At 42.0% G+C, this 13,776-nt stretch overlaps 1 protein-coding gene and 1 long non-coding RNA gene across 2 annotated transcripts; one reads left to right on the forward strand and one right to left on the reverse strand.

Moving 5' to 3' along the window:
- Positions 1-705: 705 nt before the first annotated feature.
- LOC115791228 (uncharacterized) lies at positions 706-2,564 on the reverse strand. The gene is made up of 3 exons (XR_004020849.1): positions 2,544-2,564; positions 2,098-2,186; positions 706-1,125 (listed from the first exon to the last, which is right to left on the reverse strand). It is a non-coding gene; the product is annotated as an uncharacterized LOC115791228 (long non-coding RNA).
- A 382-nt stretch (positions 2,565-2,946) lies between these two features.
- LOC115790063 (isocitrate dehydrogenase [NADP] cytoplasmic-like) lies at positions 2,947-4,875 on the forward strand. The gene is made up of 5 exons (XM_030743717.1): positions 2,947-2,971; positions 3,221-3,283; positions 3,395-3,535; positions 3,671-3,833; positions 4,782-4,875. Exons 1-5 carry the CDS (start codon positions 2,947-2,949, stop codon positions 4,873-4,875), a joined length of 486 nt encoding a protein of 161 aa, XP_030599577.1.
- Positions 4,876-13,776: the final 8,901 nt, after the last annotated feature.

A 13,776-nucleotide genomic window follows, 5' to 3' on the forward strand; every position in this document is an offset into this window, starting at 1 on the left:
CCTAGAGAAAGAAAAAAAAGGGACATGATAAACCAACCTGGAGGGGAAAAAAAGGACATGAGAAAACAACCTGGACTACAAAACAAAGTACATGATACACCAACTTGGAGAAACAAAAAAGACATGATAAAACAACCTGAAGGGAAAAAAAGAAAGACTGGAGGAGAAAAAAAAAACAAAGGACATGAGAAAACAACCTGGACAACAAAACAAAGGACATGATAAAACAACCTGGACAACAAAACAAAGGACATGAGAAAACAACCTGGAGAAACAAAAAGGGACATGATAAACCAAACTAGAAAAAGAAAAAAGGACATGACAAAACAACCTGGAGAAACAAAAAAGACATGATAAACCAACCTGGAGAAACAAAAAAGACATGATAAAATAACCTGGAGAAGAAAAAGTACATGACAAAACAACCTGAAGTGAAAAAAAGAAAGACTGGAGGAGAAAAAAAACAAAGGACATGAGAAAACAACCTGGACTACAAAACAAAGTACATGATAAAACAACCTGGAGAAACAAAAAGGGACATGATAAAACAACCTGGAGAAACAAACAAAAAAAAAGGACATGACAAAACAACCTGGAGAAACAAAAAGACATGATAAAATAACTTGGAGAAGAAAAAGTACATGATAAAACAACCTGGAGAAGAAAAAGTACATGATAAAACAACCTGGAGAAAAAAAAAAAAAAAGAACCTGGAGGAAAACAAAGGGAGACTGGAGAAAAAGAAAAGGACATGAGAAAAGAGCCTGGAAACAATCAAATAAGTGAGACTGGAGACAGTAGAGGAAGACAGGGAGGGTGAAGGAGAGGAAGATCAGTAGCAAGATAGGAAGATAGGGAGCAAGTAAAACAAGGAGGGAGGGAGATAAGAAAGAAGAAGGGATGGAGGAACATTGGGAAGAAAGGAGAAATGGAGGAAGGGAGGGAGAGTGGAAGGGAGTAACGGAAGGAAGGAAATTAAAGATTGGACGCATGAGCAAAGAAGATAGGGAGGGAAGGAGATGGGGAAGAAGGAAGATGGGAAAGGAGGGTGGTCCCTTATCTGTTCTGTTCTCCGATGTGTTCCACCCAGCTGCTCGTTGTTTCTGCCCGCTCCTGTTCTGCTCCCTGGAATTACAAAGGCAGCAGAATACAGGAAAAGGTTACATACTTTAAATGGATTCAAATGCAGTTAAAGAAAGGGTTTCATGACAATATGAATTTGCCACAAATGATTTTGTTTTGCATTTTAGAGAGCTTGATTTGGTGATAGCTGTTGATCTATTTTTCAAATAATCTCTAAGGATCTGAATGCTGAAGACAGACACACAAATCTCTGCTTACAGTTAAAAGCATCATACAGACATAATCATTTATGTGTCAGCCTCCCCATAACTGCTGAAGTTAACCCAGCACTGAGCTTATACTTTAAAATCACAATGTATTTATGATTTAATCATAGCAGCTCAACAATGTTACAAAATATGCCACATGCTCAGCTACTTAAACCACTCTTGTTAAAACAAGAGTTTGGCAGTTATACATACAAGGGCTAAAGGTGTATGTCTGCAAATATTAGCTAAACTTTTTTATATGCGAGAACATGGGCAAAATGATAAAAGTGCTGAGTACAAAATAATTAGACGTTTCAATTAACTTATAATTGTAGGCTGTTAACCAGCAAAGTAGTCTGCGCTGGTCAGCTAACTAGTGGTCTTTAATTTAAGGACCCAATGTTAGCATTTGTTAGCATCAGTTAGGAAGGTATGAGAGTAAAACTGGGAAGAGTTTAATTCTGGAGCCGCCCCTGGTGTAAAATAAAGGTAACTGTAAAACATAAGTTTTATTATAGAACTTACATTACAATCCCAAATTATTCCTTCCTGTTATTATCGCTGTAGGAACATGAAGCTCTCTTCACTTATAGGTTTCACTGACTTTAACTCGTTAGCTAGCTAGCTAGCAGTAACAGCTGTTTGAACCCCAGAGAATACTGGTCTTTGTCCGGCCACCGGAGGCCAAAACTGGTGGTCTTATAGCCACGAATAATTTTAATATTCACTAAACTATAATGTTTAAGTCATGTCAAACCTGACTCACAGAGCTCCAGAGTCCAAATTCCAAATGAAGCCTGTCACTTTAATGGCTGCACTCCCTCTAACTTTTCCGTCCTTTTGTGGCTCTTGCTCCTGCAAAGCATTGTAGAAGAAATACCGAAAAACTCCTGTAAATGACTGATACGAAAATTCCTTCATATTTAAACAGTACCAACAGTGTTTTTAGTGTTGAAAAGTATCAACATCAGACTTTCAATCAAAATGTAACTTCGCACTACGAAGGAAACACTTTCCGTGCCTCATGCACACATTTAACTTACAGAGACACTTCATTAATCTGATTAAAGCAACAGGTGATATTTTCCTTGTTATTTACATGGAAAAAACAATGCTAGGAAAGTAATTTTAGTCTTTGACAGCACAATTCAGTTAGAATAAACAGAAATGGTAAGTAAAAACAGTTTTATCCGATCAGCAGAGTGGGCTTACCTCTCCAACGGTAGAGCAGATCTGAGAGCATAATTCTGTCTTTCTGCAGATATGCCTTTGTTTCATTGTGACGTCACTTCTGGACCTGGGAGCAGATTTCCAAAATTCCATTCATGATGTCATCGTTTAATTTTCAAACAGACGCTCACGGATCTTGCAGGTGCTTCTGCACTACAGCAGTGGCTGTTAAGTAGTTTACCCACTTCTTTATTTTGAAGGCGCAACACGGCGTCACTGCGCTCCCCCCGCCCCCCTCTGAACGGCCTACATAAACGCATTGTTGACCAGTATTAAATGTTTTCGACCAAATAAAACATATCAAAACATATCAGCTAGTACCAGTGCAGCCACCTGATAAAGTAAGCGTACAGCCCTGGAATGACATGGTCATTATGCTTGATAAATGACTCAAACCATTTTGTTTGGTGGTTTGCTCATGTCTTATGATTATAAAACCTATACATTTGTAAATTATACATGCAATAATATAGATGTACACAACACTATTTTTCCAAGAAACATTTGAAAAAGAATAAAGTAAAAAAAAATAAAATCAAATAGCATTTTTTATGCTTTCCTCAGAGTATTTATGGACCTGTCAGGTTTCCGATTTTTGTTTTGTTTGTTTGTTTTGGTTTTTTTGTTTGTTTTTTTTGGGGGGGGGGGGGGTGCCACAGTGAGTGGGGCCACTCACTGCAAAAACTATGATGGAGATGTTCAGTCTGACTCTGTGGCACAAGGTTGGTTGAAAAAAGTGCATCAGAAGTTATGTGAAGAACTGTGCAGACAATTGTTCTGTAGATTGATGACATGCAGATGTTGATGTGGTTTTGTGTGTCCCTGTGTTTTAGGCTACGGCTCCCTGGGTATGATGACCAGTGTGCTCGTCTGTCCTGATGGGCGCACAGTCGAGTCAGAGGCTGCCCGTGGCACAGTGACTCGCCATTACAGACAACACCAGCAGGGAAAAGAAACCTCCACCAACCCCGTTGGTAGGCCCTCTTTCTGGTGATGTCATCTTATCTCTAAGGATTAATTAGCTAAAGCCTGCCCTGTCACTCTATGTGTGTATGTGTGTGTGTGTGTGTGTGTGTGTGTGTGTGTGTGTGTGTGTGTGTGTGCTACACCCTCCATCTTTGCGTGGACGTGGGTCCTGCTTCACCAGGCGAAGCTTGACAACAATGCAGAACTACGAGGATTCTCCGAGGCGCTGGAGGCCGTTTGCATCGAGACCATCGAGGCTGGTTTCATGACCAAAGATTTGGCTCCTTGCATCAAAGGCCTTCCAAAGTTAGTCATACACACTGTACACTGTGCACATTTATTACAGCGCCATAGTGATGGAGCTAAACTGCAGACGTCCCCATCAGGTTTTTCCCCTCCCTAAATCGATGTGAGCCCTTTTTAAAGGTGACCTGTTGTGTGTTTCCTTCTGTGCTGCAACATAGGAACTGCTACAGTGGTGGATGTTCATCAGTCTTTGATGAGGCTCACCAGTAAACAACACCTGCCAAAAGAAATAGAAAAAAAATGGAACACAGCAAATGTTTGTTTCATATATTTCACCTCTTCCTATCATTTACTCACAAAAGAGACACAATTCACTTTTGTGGTCCAGAAGAATCATGAGGATTGGATCTTCAGTGAGTTCTGTGTGATGGGACTCTTTCTGTTCTTCTCTCATATTTTGTTTCTCTTTGTGAGCGACACCAGCTGCTGAGAACACTGTTGCTGTTCAGCAGCCAATAAAAATTGGTCCCCAGTCAATTACTGTGCATTAATGTTATTTAGCAACATTAAGCTGGTGACCTGTTGTGAATAAGGGAGCAGCCAGAAGCAGCTTTGGCCTTTCAGACTCAGCCTCTTGAATATTTTTACAGTCAGTTTTGCTAACAGGGCAGGAAAGATGCAGGCCAATACTCACATAGCACTAATATAAAAACCCTGATGCAGCTCAGCACAGCTGTAATATTAATATTCTTTTAATCACTTTGTCTTGGAAACAGCTGCCACACGTATTCATGTGAGAAATGGGCCTTAATGCTGCCCCAGGCCATCAAATCTAAATGACTGCAGGTGGAAAAAACAATCTTCTTCTTTTACAGTCAAGCTGACTGAACTGAGCTTCATACATGCACCTTTATATTTGCCCAAATTAGTCATAATTATCTCTGAGAGTTTATAATATTTTGGTGCTGACAAGCATCTGTTTTCTGATGCTCTCTCCTCTGTTTGCAGTGTAACGCGTGCCGACTACTTGAACACCTTCGAGTTCCTGGATAAGCTGGCAGAGAACCTGAAGTTCAAGCTGACGAGCCGACCCAAGCTGTGATTTCATCTCCCAGCATTCACAGCGGTTTCACGCGGCCGTGAGCCGACGGCTCGCCGCCTTTGTTTACCTGGTTGCGCTCGGTCCCCTGAGGCGAGTCGTCGGTATCCGTTGGGGATCTGTGCCACTCAGAGGGACAGTGTTGGTCTGAAGGAGCCTCTGAACCTTCACTGCTTTGTTCATTTTGTGTTAAAAACATCTGTTAATTCTGAGCGCCTCTTTCAGCTTGTGATCGTTTAACAATACCTCAGGCAACAGTACGATATAGTGGCAGAAGAGCAGAGCACTCTGATCCTGTATGTGAATGAAAGCTCTCTGTGCTGCAGTAGAGACCATGCATCCCATAATACACGAACGGATGGTTTGTAAACAAATGGCATTAAAGTGCAGTGTTTAGTTTTATGGAGTAATTGCCCCTTTAAGAGACCATCTAATGAAATCAGTAACATCAGCACCCTGAATCTGTCTTTCTTCAATGGAGGCTGAAACAGCTGCTGCAGCTACAGTGAGCAGCTACGCTTATATTTCCTTATTTTCAGGTCATTGTGTTGGCAGTTAGATGTGGTCAACCTTAACATGTCCACCCTGTCAGAGGAAAAGCTGATTAACAGAAAAAGTTTTCAGAAAGTTTAAATATATTTTGAAAACATCATGTGGTCTCCTTCAATAACCAATAACTTTGGTAGCTGATGGTCCACTGTGTGCTTCTTAGATACTAAATTAATCCAAAAATGTCCACCCTGTCACCAAACCCCACATGACAGGGTGGACATTGTTGGGATTTTCTTTTTTTTTTTTTTTTACATATTTTGATGAGATGGTGATAATTTAAGAGTTCTTTGAACTTTTTTTCTCAAATTAGGCTCATACTGCTAAAAAGGGTCAATCATTGGTGAGTTTTGTATTGTCTTTTTAGAGCAGTGAGTCCAGGTGGAGCAGAGACAGCACGGCAATATTGGGAACACCAAGATGCTGCTCCAGACAGAGGAAGAGATGAAGACAGAAACACTGGAAAGAAGAAGAAGAAAGGTATCCCTGAGCTCAGAGAGAAAGAGAAGGGGGGGGGGGGGGGGGGGGGGGGGGGATGGAAAAAAAGAGAGACGAGTATCCTGCTGCCTTAACTTGCTGTGGGAGAAATGCATCAGTACAACTGAGATTTTTTTTTTTAACTAACATCCTTGTTTCTACAAGATTCCATCCATCCATCCATTCTCTTCCGCTTATCCCAAGTGGGCTGGAGTCTATCCCAGCTGTCATAGGGCCAGAGGCAGAGTACACCCTATACAGGTCATCAGCCTGTCGCAGGGCCAACACAGAGAGACAGGCAACCATTCACACCTATGAGCAATTTAGAGTGACCAATTAACCTAACCCCAGTAAGTGCATGTCTTTGGACTGTGGGAGGAAACCCACAGAGACACAGGGAGAACATGCAAAGTCCCCACAGAGAGGCCTGGGCCAAAGTGGAATCAAACCCAGACCTTCTGGATGTCATTCTAACTGTGAGGCAGCAGTGCTAACCACCACGCCACTGTGCTGCCCTCTGGAAGATTATGTTAGTCAAATGGCAACTGGACACAAGCAAACAGTCACACAACTTTAGACAAAAATGCAGAGAGTTTATGTACGATACAATGAAGAACTGAGGAAGTGGCGCCCAAAGAAACAATTTGTTCCTTTTGCCACATTAGAGCCTATTATAGATCTTAATTGTGATGCAAAAAGCTTATGAATGTTCATATTTATATTTTGTAATGTTCACCTTTGTTGAGAAAGCTCTTAATAAATCTACTCATGTCAGCAGTTAACACATTTTTGTCCACCCTGTAATTTTTCAGTTTTTGTTGAAAATAATCAAGTTATTGTCACAAGTTAGTAAAAGCTTTTCACATTTTCTAAATAAACTAATCACTGCCAAATAATATTGTTTGAAAAAGTGGTCAGATTGCAGTTTTTAGAGATTTTATTTACAAAGGAAAACACAACTATCACAGATTATTTGAAGACACAATCAATTTGCAATTATTTCACTATTTTCAAAAGCCTTATTTTACCAAATAAATATTATTATCGAACAAGGGACAAACTACATTAAAAGTCTCATGTTTTAAAGCTGAGCTTCAATTCAGCATCTTTTTAAGGAGGTTTCAGAAGATGGCTTCAGTGAGGATTCTCCTGGAAGGACAATCGTGTTTGCATCTTTTTTTTAATAGTGTGTTTATATCTTTCCATTTAGCAACTGTTGCACTAAATGACTTCACTGCCTTATCTATTTTTGTATTTTTTGTACATAAGCGGTACCTGTTGTTTTAAGAATGCACCATAATAAATTTGGTCCTTCAAAAAAAAAAAATCTCTTTATTTCTAATTGATTGTGGCAGAATTTTGGCTTCACCTTAAGAAAGAAATTCTACTTTTAAAGCACATCTTTGGTTTGTAGTGAATTTTAAGCTTGAGAAAAACGAACAAATTTAGCTGTAACAACTTCATTTTTGAAGTTGCTTCAAAGTATCATTTTTTTCAGTGCACGCAAACACCAGCCGCTAATAACAATGAGCTGACAGGTCTGAGAGTAAAAGGGGGTATTAGCTTGGTGTACTTAATAAAATGGCCGTGAGGTAGGTTTTCAGTTTGAGTGATCTGCAGTGCCATCTAACGGGCATATATGCTTATGATAGTTGCTTGTGCTGCTTGGGCTCTCCACCTGCTAGCACAGGTAAATAGCGTGCAGTGATCAGGGCCTCGTAACACGCCTCTGGCTCTGGTCATATAACATATGTTTTTATTTCATTCCTCACTGCTGGTGAGCAGCTGATCTGGTCCCTGGCACTGATTTCTTTTTCACTTTCTCACATTTTTGTCCTGACAGAGCACTGCGTGGCTCTATCTCTAGGGTCAAATGAATTCAGCTAAGAACACCCCTGTTATGAAACAAAGGATAAGTGGAAGAGAATTGATGGATGGTTTCAAGCTAATACTGCAGAGTGTAAAAAGTCTGAAATTAGTCAGATGTGAGTGATGTTTCTTAATTTTGCATTTATTTGGCAGCCACTGAAATCCCCATTCTAAACAATAAAGGGCAGAAGTAAAACCTTTTCTTGTCAACACATTTTATTCATAAAACAAGTGAAACATTAATGTACAACTCTGCAATAGACAATAAAAACAAAGAGCAGAAGAGAGAAATCGATGGACATAAATACAATGTCCATGCAACTGGGAAAGCGGACTAATGATTGTGTCCATACCTCTGGGAGGGAGGTAAGCACTCTTTGCTCTTTTCTTTAATGTCCTGCAGCCTCTGCTCCTTTGTAAGAGTCTCTGAAGAGGGACAGTACGCAGTAGGAGCACAAGTGCCAGAAGGACAGGCACCAGGATAGGCGCCTGTGAAGGTGGAGCAGAGAAGAGCTGTCTCTGGGGACGCTGTCTCAAAGCCCCAGGTGTTGCACCTGCAGCCAAACGCTTTCTCTTCCCCTGCGCCTGGCCAACAGTGCTGCTGGACAGGACATATTGGTGCCGTGGACCTGGCTGGGGTGGTGCAAATGGCAGGGGCATGTTGGCACCAGGGAGAGGGTCACCTGCTGCAGTCAGGCCACTTGCAACTTTTAAACCCTGCATCACTACAGCGTTATCGGCCTCTTCACCCTCTTATTATGACACTGAACAAGACTGGTGTGGCTGACATAAACTAATTGGATATTGCTGTGCTTCATAACTGTCCCATTGGGCCAAATGTGTGCCAGCGCCCTTTTTCTTGGGACCACGGTGGATTGCACAGAGCCTAACAAACATGGTTTCAATTAGGCGCCAGCAATCTGGCCATTGGGCCAGTGCTGCAGTGGTGGTGAGGGCATGCCGCTTCATGCTCTCCACTCCTGCTGTAAACTCCTGCCTTTTCTTCGCACATCTAAATCTCCTTGTGACCAGTCTGCTCTGGTGTTGTGCAGCAAAAACCACCCTCTGCCTCTCATCATCCAGCAGGCTGTTCCACAGTGCCACACTGTTCTTTGCCTAAATAAATGAGAAAGATGTTCATGTTAATTAGATAGTGCTTTTCTGGACACTCAAAGTGCTTCCTACTAAAAGCCTCATTCACCCACTTACACAGATCAAACAAGCAAAATCTTCCTGACCTGCTGCTTCTTTAGGGCAAGTGAGGGCTGCTTCCTCGGCTCCAGCAGATACTCTGCCAAGCTGTCCACTCTGTCCATGCCTGGCAAGCCACAGTCATCCACAGCCTGAAAAACCAACGCAATAAAAAACATGGAGGAACCAAGTGTGAGATGATAAAAGGCACATAGAGTGCTTTGTTTGTTGTAGGTCATTGTGTATTTACTCACCCCTGTTTCATCAGGAGATCCCAAAGACACAGGCTCAGATGAGGCAGCAGTGAGCTCAGATGAGGCAGCAGTGAGCTCAGATGAGGCAGCAGTGAGCTCAGATGAGGCAGCAGTGAGCTCAGATGAGGCAGCAGTGAGCTCAGATGAGGCAGAGAACCTTGGATGCTGACACACTGACATTAAATGCTTGGTCTTCCTCCAAGCCCTCATCTTGGCCTTCTTCCTCGCCCTCATTCACATCCTCCAGCATGTCCTCTGTCTCCTCTCAGTCACTCTGGTTGACTAGGTAATCAACACCAAGAGCTCTCCTATCCAAAGAACAAATGCATACACATGAGCTGTGAGTTGGCTTCAGATTGATCTCTTTGCATGCTCACCACAAGCAGCAGTTCACCAAGGATTTCTAAGGAACTAATAGTAACCACTTTAACAAGAAATGCAATATTTTAGCTTGTGTCTTGAGAATAAAGCACCATTTTCACATTCTCTCTCTTGTCTGCATATTATTTCAGTTATAAACCTTGCAAATTTCAAGTGCTTATACAGTGCTATGCAAAAGTTTGGGCAACCCTCATAATTTGCATCATTTTCCTTTAGGAATCATTGGTTGGTCGGATCAGCAATTTCACTTAAATATATCATAGAGCAGACCAACACAGTCATATTTGAGAAGTCAAATGAAGTTTGAAGTTGAAATGCCTTGTATGAGTTGAAGTGTAGGAAACTCCTGCTATAGGTACACTTCCCAACTGTGGTCATATTTTCCTCCTAAACATTCTCCTTTGTTCCCTGTTTGCTGGGCTTGTGCTGATCATTGGGAAAGAAAAAAAGAGCAAAAAATAAAAGATGTCAGGTCCATGTGTTGAGTTGCGCAAGAACTGGGTATGCACTATATGCAATGCATAGGGGCGCCTTGATGCGGGGAAATGATTTCTGTAGTGGGCATTTTGTGCATTTAACAGCTGTGCATATGATATGATCAATAACGGAGGAACGGCGCTGATTAGGCGCCACTGTGCTCCTTCACCTCTTCTCCTCCTGTCGCCCCCTCCACACACACACACACGCGCACACACACACACACACACAGCACACACACACACACTAACAAAAGTCCCCTAGTTACTGTGTATCCTCTGCACAATCCCTTTGCTGCTGCTACACTGAATTTCCCCACAGTGGGACTAATAAAGGGATTTTGCATCGTCTTAAACTATACATGATACACAAGAGTGACAGAAGAAAAGTATTTAAATGTAGCTAAAGAAAAGTAATAGAGTGGCATTGTGCACGAGAGTAGTGCAAATTGCATGAATAAATATGTGTAGACTATGAATGTGAAAGACAGTTGCACAAAGATATATGAGACGGTTTGATGAAGTTTATTTAAGCATTCTTTAAGAGCAGCAGCAGCAGGGGTTCTGTTTGATTGTTTTGTCATGCTAAGTTGAGCTAGCATTGCTGCCCCGAGCTGGGATCGAACCGGCGATCTTGTGCTTGGCAGCAAGCAGATGGTGCAGAAGTTGAGTTTGGCAAAGAAGTGCGAAGAGCAGGCTGAAATGTTTGTTTTTTTCCTTTAAAGAACCATTTTATTTGAAATCAGGTGTGTTACAGAAGAGAAGTCAGACTTTCTAAAATAAAAATATAATAATCTATTATAATCTAAAAATATACAGAAAATAAAACAGTATGTATAAAATATACAGATAATAAGAGATTATATAAAAGTATATACGTTGCAAAAAATGAAATGAATGTATACATATAATAATGAAGATGGTGAGTTTTGCACTTGGTGAATGAATATTGGCTATTATACAATATATGAGTGATAGATATTGTTCAGTATGAATATTATAATATTGCACAGAGATGTGGGTGTTGCACAGTTAGAGTGGGTGAGTGTGAGAGTTCAGGGTGGTGACTGCTCTGGAGGAGAAACTGTTCCTGAGTCTGTTTGTTCTGGCTTTGATGCTCCTGTAGCTCCTGCCAGAGGGCAGCAGGTCAAACAGGTCAAAGCCAGGGTGTGAGCTGTCCTTGATGATGTTCCTGGCTCTGCTGAGGCAGCGGGAGGTGTAGATGTCCGTCAGGGAGGGGAGAGGGCAGCCAATGATTCTTTGTGCTGTCTTGACTACCCCCTGAAGCCTCCCCCTGTCTGCCTCAGTGCAGCTGCCGTACCATACTGTGATACAGTACGTCTGCAGGCTCTCAATGGATGAGCGGTAGAAGGTCAGCAGCAGGTTTGAGTCCAAGTTGTTCTTCCTGAGGACCCTCAGGAAGTGAAGTCGCTGCTGAGCCTTCTTGTTAACAGCAGTGATGTTATCTGACCAAGAGAGATCAGCAGAGATGAGGACACCAAGAAACCTGAAGGTGTGGACCCTCTCCAGGGGCTGGGTCAGTCCTGTGTTTCCTGAAATTAATGATGATGATTTCTTTGGTTTTCATGGTTTTCAGTGCCAGGTTGTTCTCTGAACACCAGGCTGTCAACTTCAGGACCTCCTCGGTGCCCTCAGGTGGCACTAAACACAGCACTAACATGCTTCCTTGTGTGTTCATGTTTCTACCTACAGCTCCATTTCAGGAGATACTCCACCTCTGCAGAAAAAATATAAACCTCTAAATATCCCCTCCAACTCGGTTAAAGAGATTAAGAAGACAGTGCACGGGGCCAAAGAGGACCAGCTCGAGGACATTTTTTATTTTGATTTAGATAAGACAGAGAGAGGTTTTGAATACCCAAAAGTTGGACTGTAAATCATTAAAAAAAAAAAAATCACCAATGATACTGTTATGTTTAATTCACAGTAAATGTTAACAAAGTTAACTACGTCGGTGAGGCGCAGAAACCCCATGACGACCCCATGGTAGAAAACGTCCCCTGGACACGTCCAACCACCCAACCACCCCTGGATGGTGGTCTTGTGACCCCAGGGGATGCTGTGGAAGACTGCTGACTAGTGACTAGAAGCCTGTGAGATGATGTGTCTTATGTGACTGTTTTTATTGTGTTTTTAACATTGAGACTGAAACAAACCACCACTTTCTGACCACTATTTTTGAATTGCTGCAGCTTCCTGCCTCTCTGCTCTGACACCCCAAATCACTAACATGAAATGGAAATGTTCAACTCAGCACAAAGCTTGATCCCCTCCTGTTCTGCATTTTATTATTATAATTATTGTTATTAATTTGACTTTTCAGTTTGTTTTCTGCTCCATGTTTTTGGAACATGGAGCAGAAGCTGATCAGGAACATAAGGTGTTAAGAGGTCAGCAAAATATGATGGAGCCAGTCCATTAAGGGATTTAAAACATCCAATAAAATCCTAAAATCAGTCCTAACACACAGGAAGCCAGTGAAGGGAGGCCACAAATGCTCCATCTTGTGGGTTCTGGTAAGAATGTGAGCAGCGGCATTTTGGACCAGTTGAAGGTGTGAAAGGGAGGCCTGATTTGCACCAACATTGAGGGCTTCATAATAGTTATAAGTTGAGTTGTAATAAAAGTGTGTATAACTCTCCCAGTTATTAAAAGATGAAGGGCTTGACCTCAGAAAGAAGCCTCAGCAGCCGACAAAGAACACTACAGATGTGATGTTTGCTTCTAAAGTGTCATTCGCAAACATGCATTCTGTCTTAAGTCTACTGACTTTCATTCCTCTTCTCTCCCGACTCTCTTCCACCTCCTCCCTGCTCTCACTACTGGTCACAATGTTGTCTGCATACATCATAGTCCACAGAGACTCCTACCTAACCTCATCAGGTCAGACAGTCAGCCCGTCCATCATCGTGGCAAACAAGGGCTCAGAGCTGACCGCTGATGTAACCCCATCCCTGCCTTGAACCCATCTGTGACTCCCACTGCACACCTCACCACTGTCATGCTGTCCTATACGTGTCCTGGGCCAACCTCAACTACGTCTCTGCCACTCCTGTGATACTGCAGTATCACAGTTCCTCTCTTGACATCCTATCATATGCTTTTTCTAGATCCACAAAGACACAGTGCAGCTCCTTCTGATCTTCTCTATACTTAATCACCACTCAAAGCAAACATCACATCTGTAGTACTTTTTCTCAGCACGAGGCCATACAACTGATCACTGATTGTCACCTCTCTTCTTAATTTAGCTTCAACAACTCTTTGCCAAAGCTTCATAAGCTTTATCCCTTTGTAGTTATTGCAGCTCTGCACATCGCCCTTGTTCTTGAAAATTAGTACAGCTACATACAGCTTCTCCATTCCTCAGGCATCCTCTCACTCCCGAAGATTGTGTTAAACAATCTGGTTAAAACATCAATGCCCTCTCTCCTAGACATCTCCGTACCTCCAGAGGTATGTCATCAGGACCATCTGCCTTTCCGGTCTTCAATCTCTTTATAGCTGCCCTCACTTCCTCCTTGCTAATCTTCTGCATTTCTTGATTCACTAACTGGCCTCCTCTTTCATTTTCTACATTAGTGAACTCTTCAAAGTACTCCTTCCATCTTCTCACACTCTCTTCACTTGTTAGTACATTTTAATCTCTATCCTTAACCACCCTAACCTGCTGCACGTCCTTTCCA

Source organism: Archocentrus centrarchus, chromosome 13 (genome assembly GCF_007364275.1).
Source record: "Archocentrus centrarchus isolate MPI-CPG fArcCen1 chromosome 13, fArcCen1, whole genome shotgun sequence".
NCBI lineage: Eukaryota > Metazoa > Chordata > Actinopteri > Cichliformes > Cichlidae > Archocentrus > Archocentrus centrarchus.

Excerpts from the sequence above, each read along its gene's own strand:
- LOC115790063 (XM_030743717.1), top strand. The coding sequence starts at position 2,947 with ATGACTCAAACCATTTTGTTTGGTG. Across the intron at positions 3,284-3,394 it reads GTCTGACTCTGTGGCACAAG|GCTACGGCTCCCTGGGTATG; the intron begins GTTGGTTGAAAA and ends CCTGTGTTTTAG. Across the intron at positions 3,834-4,781 it reads TGCATCAAAGGCCTTCCAAA|TGTAACGCGTGCCGACTACT; the intron begins GTTAGTCATACA and ends CTCTGTTTGCAG.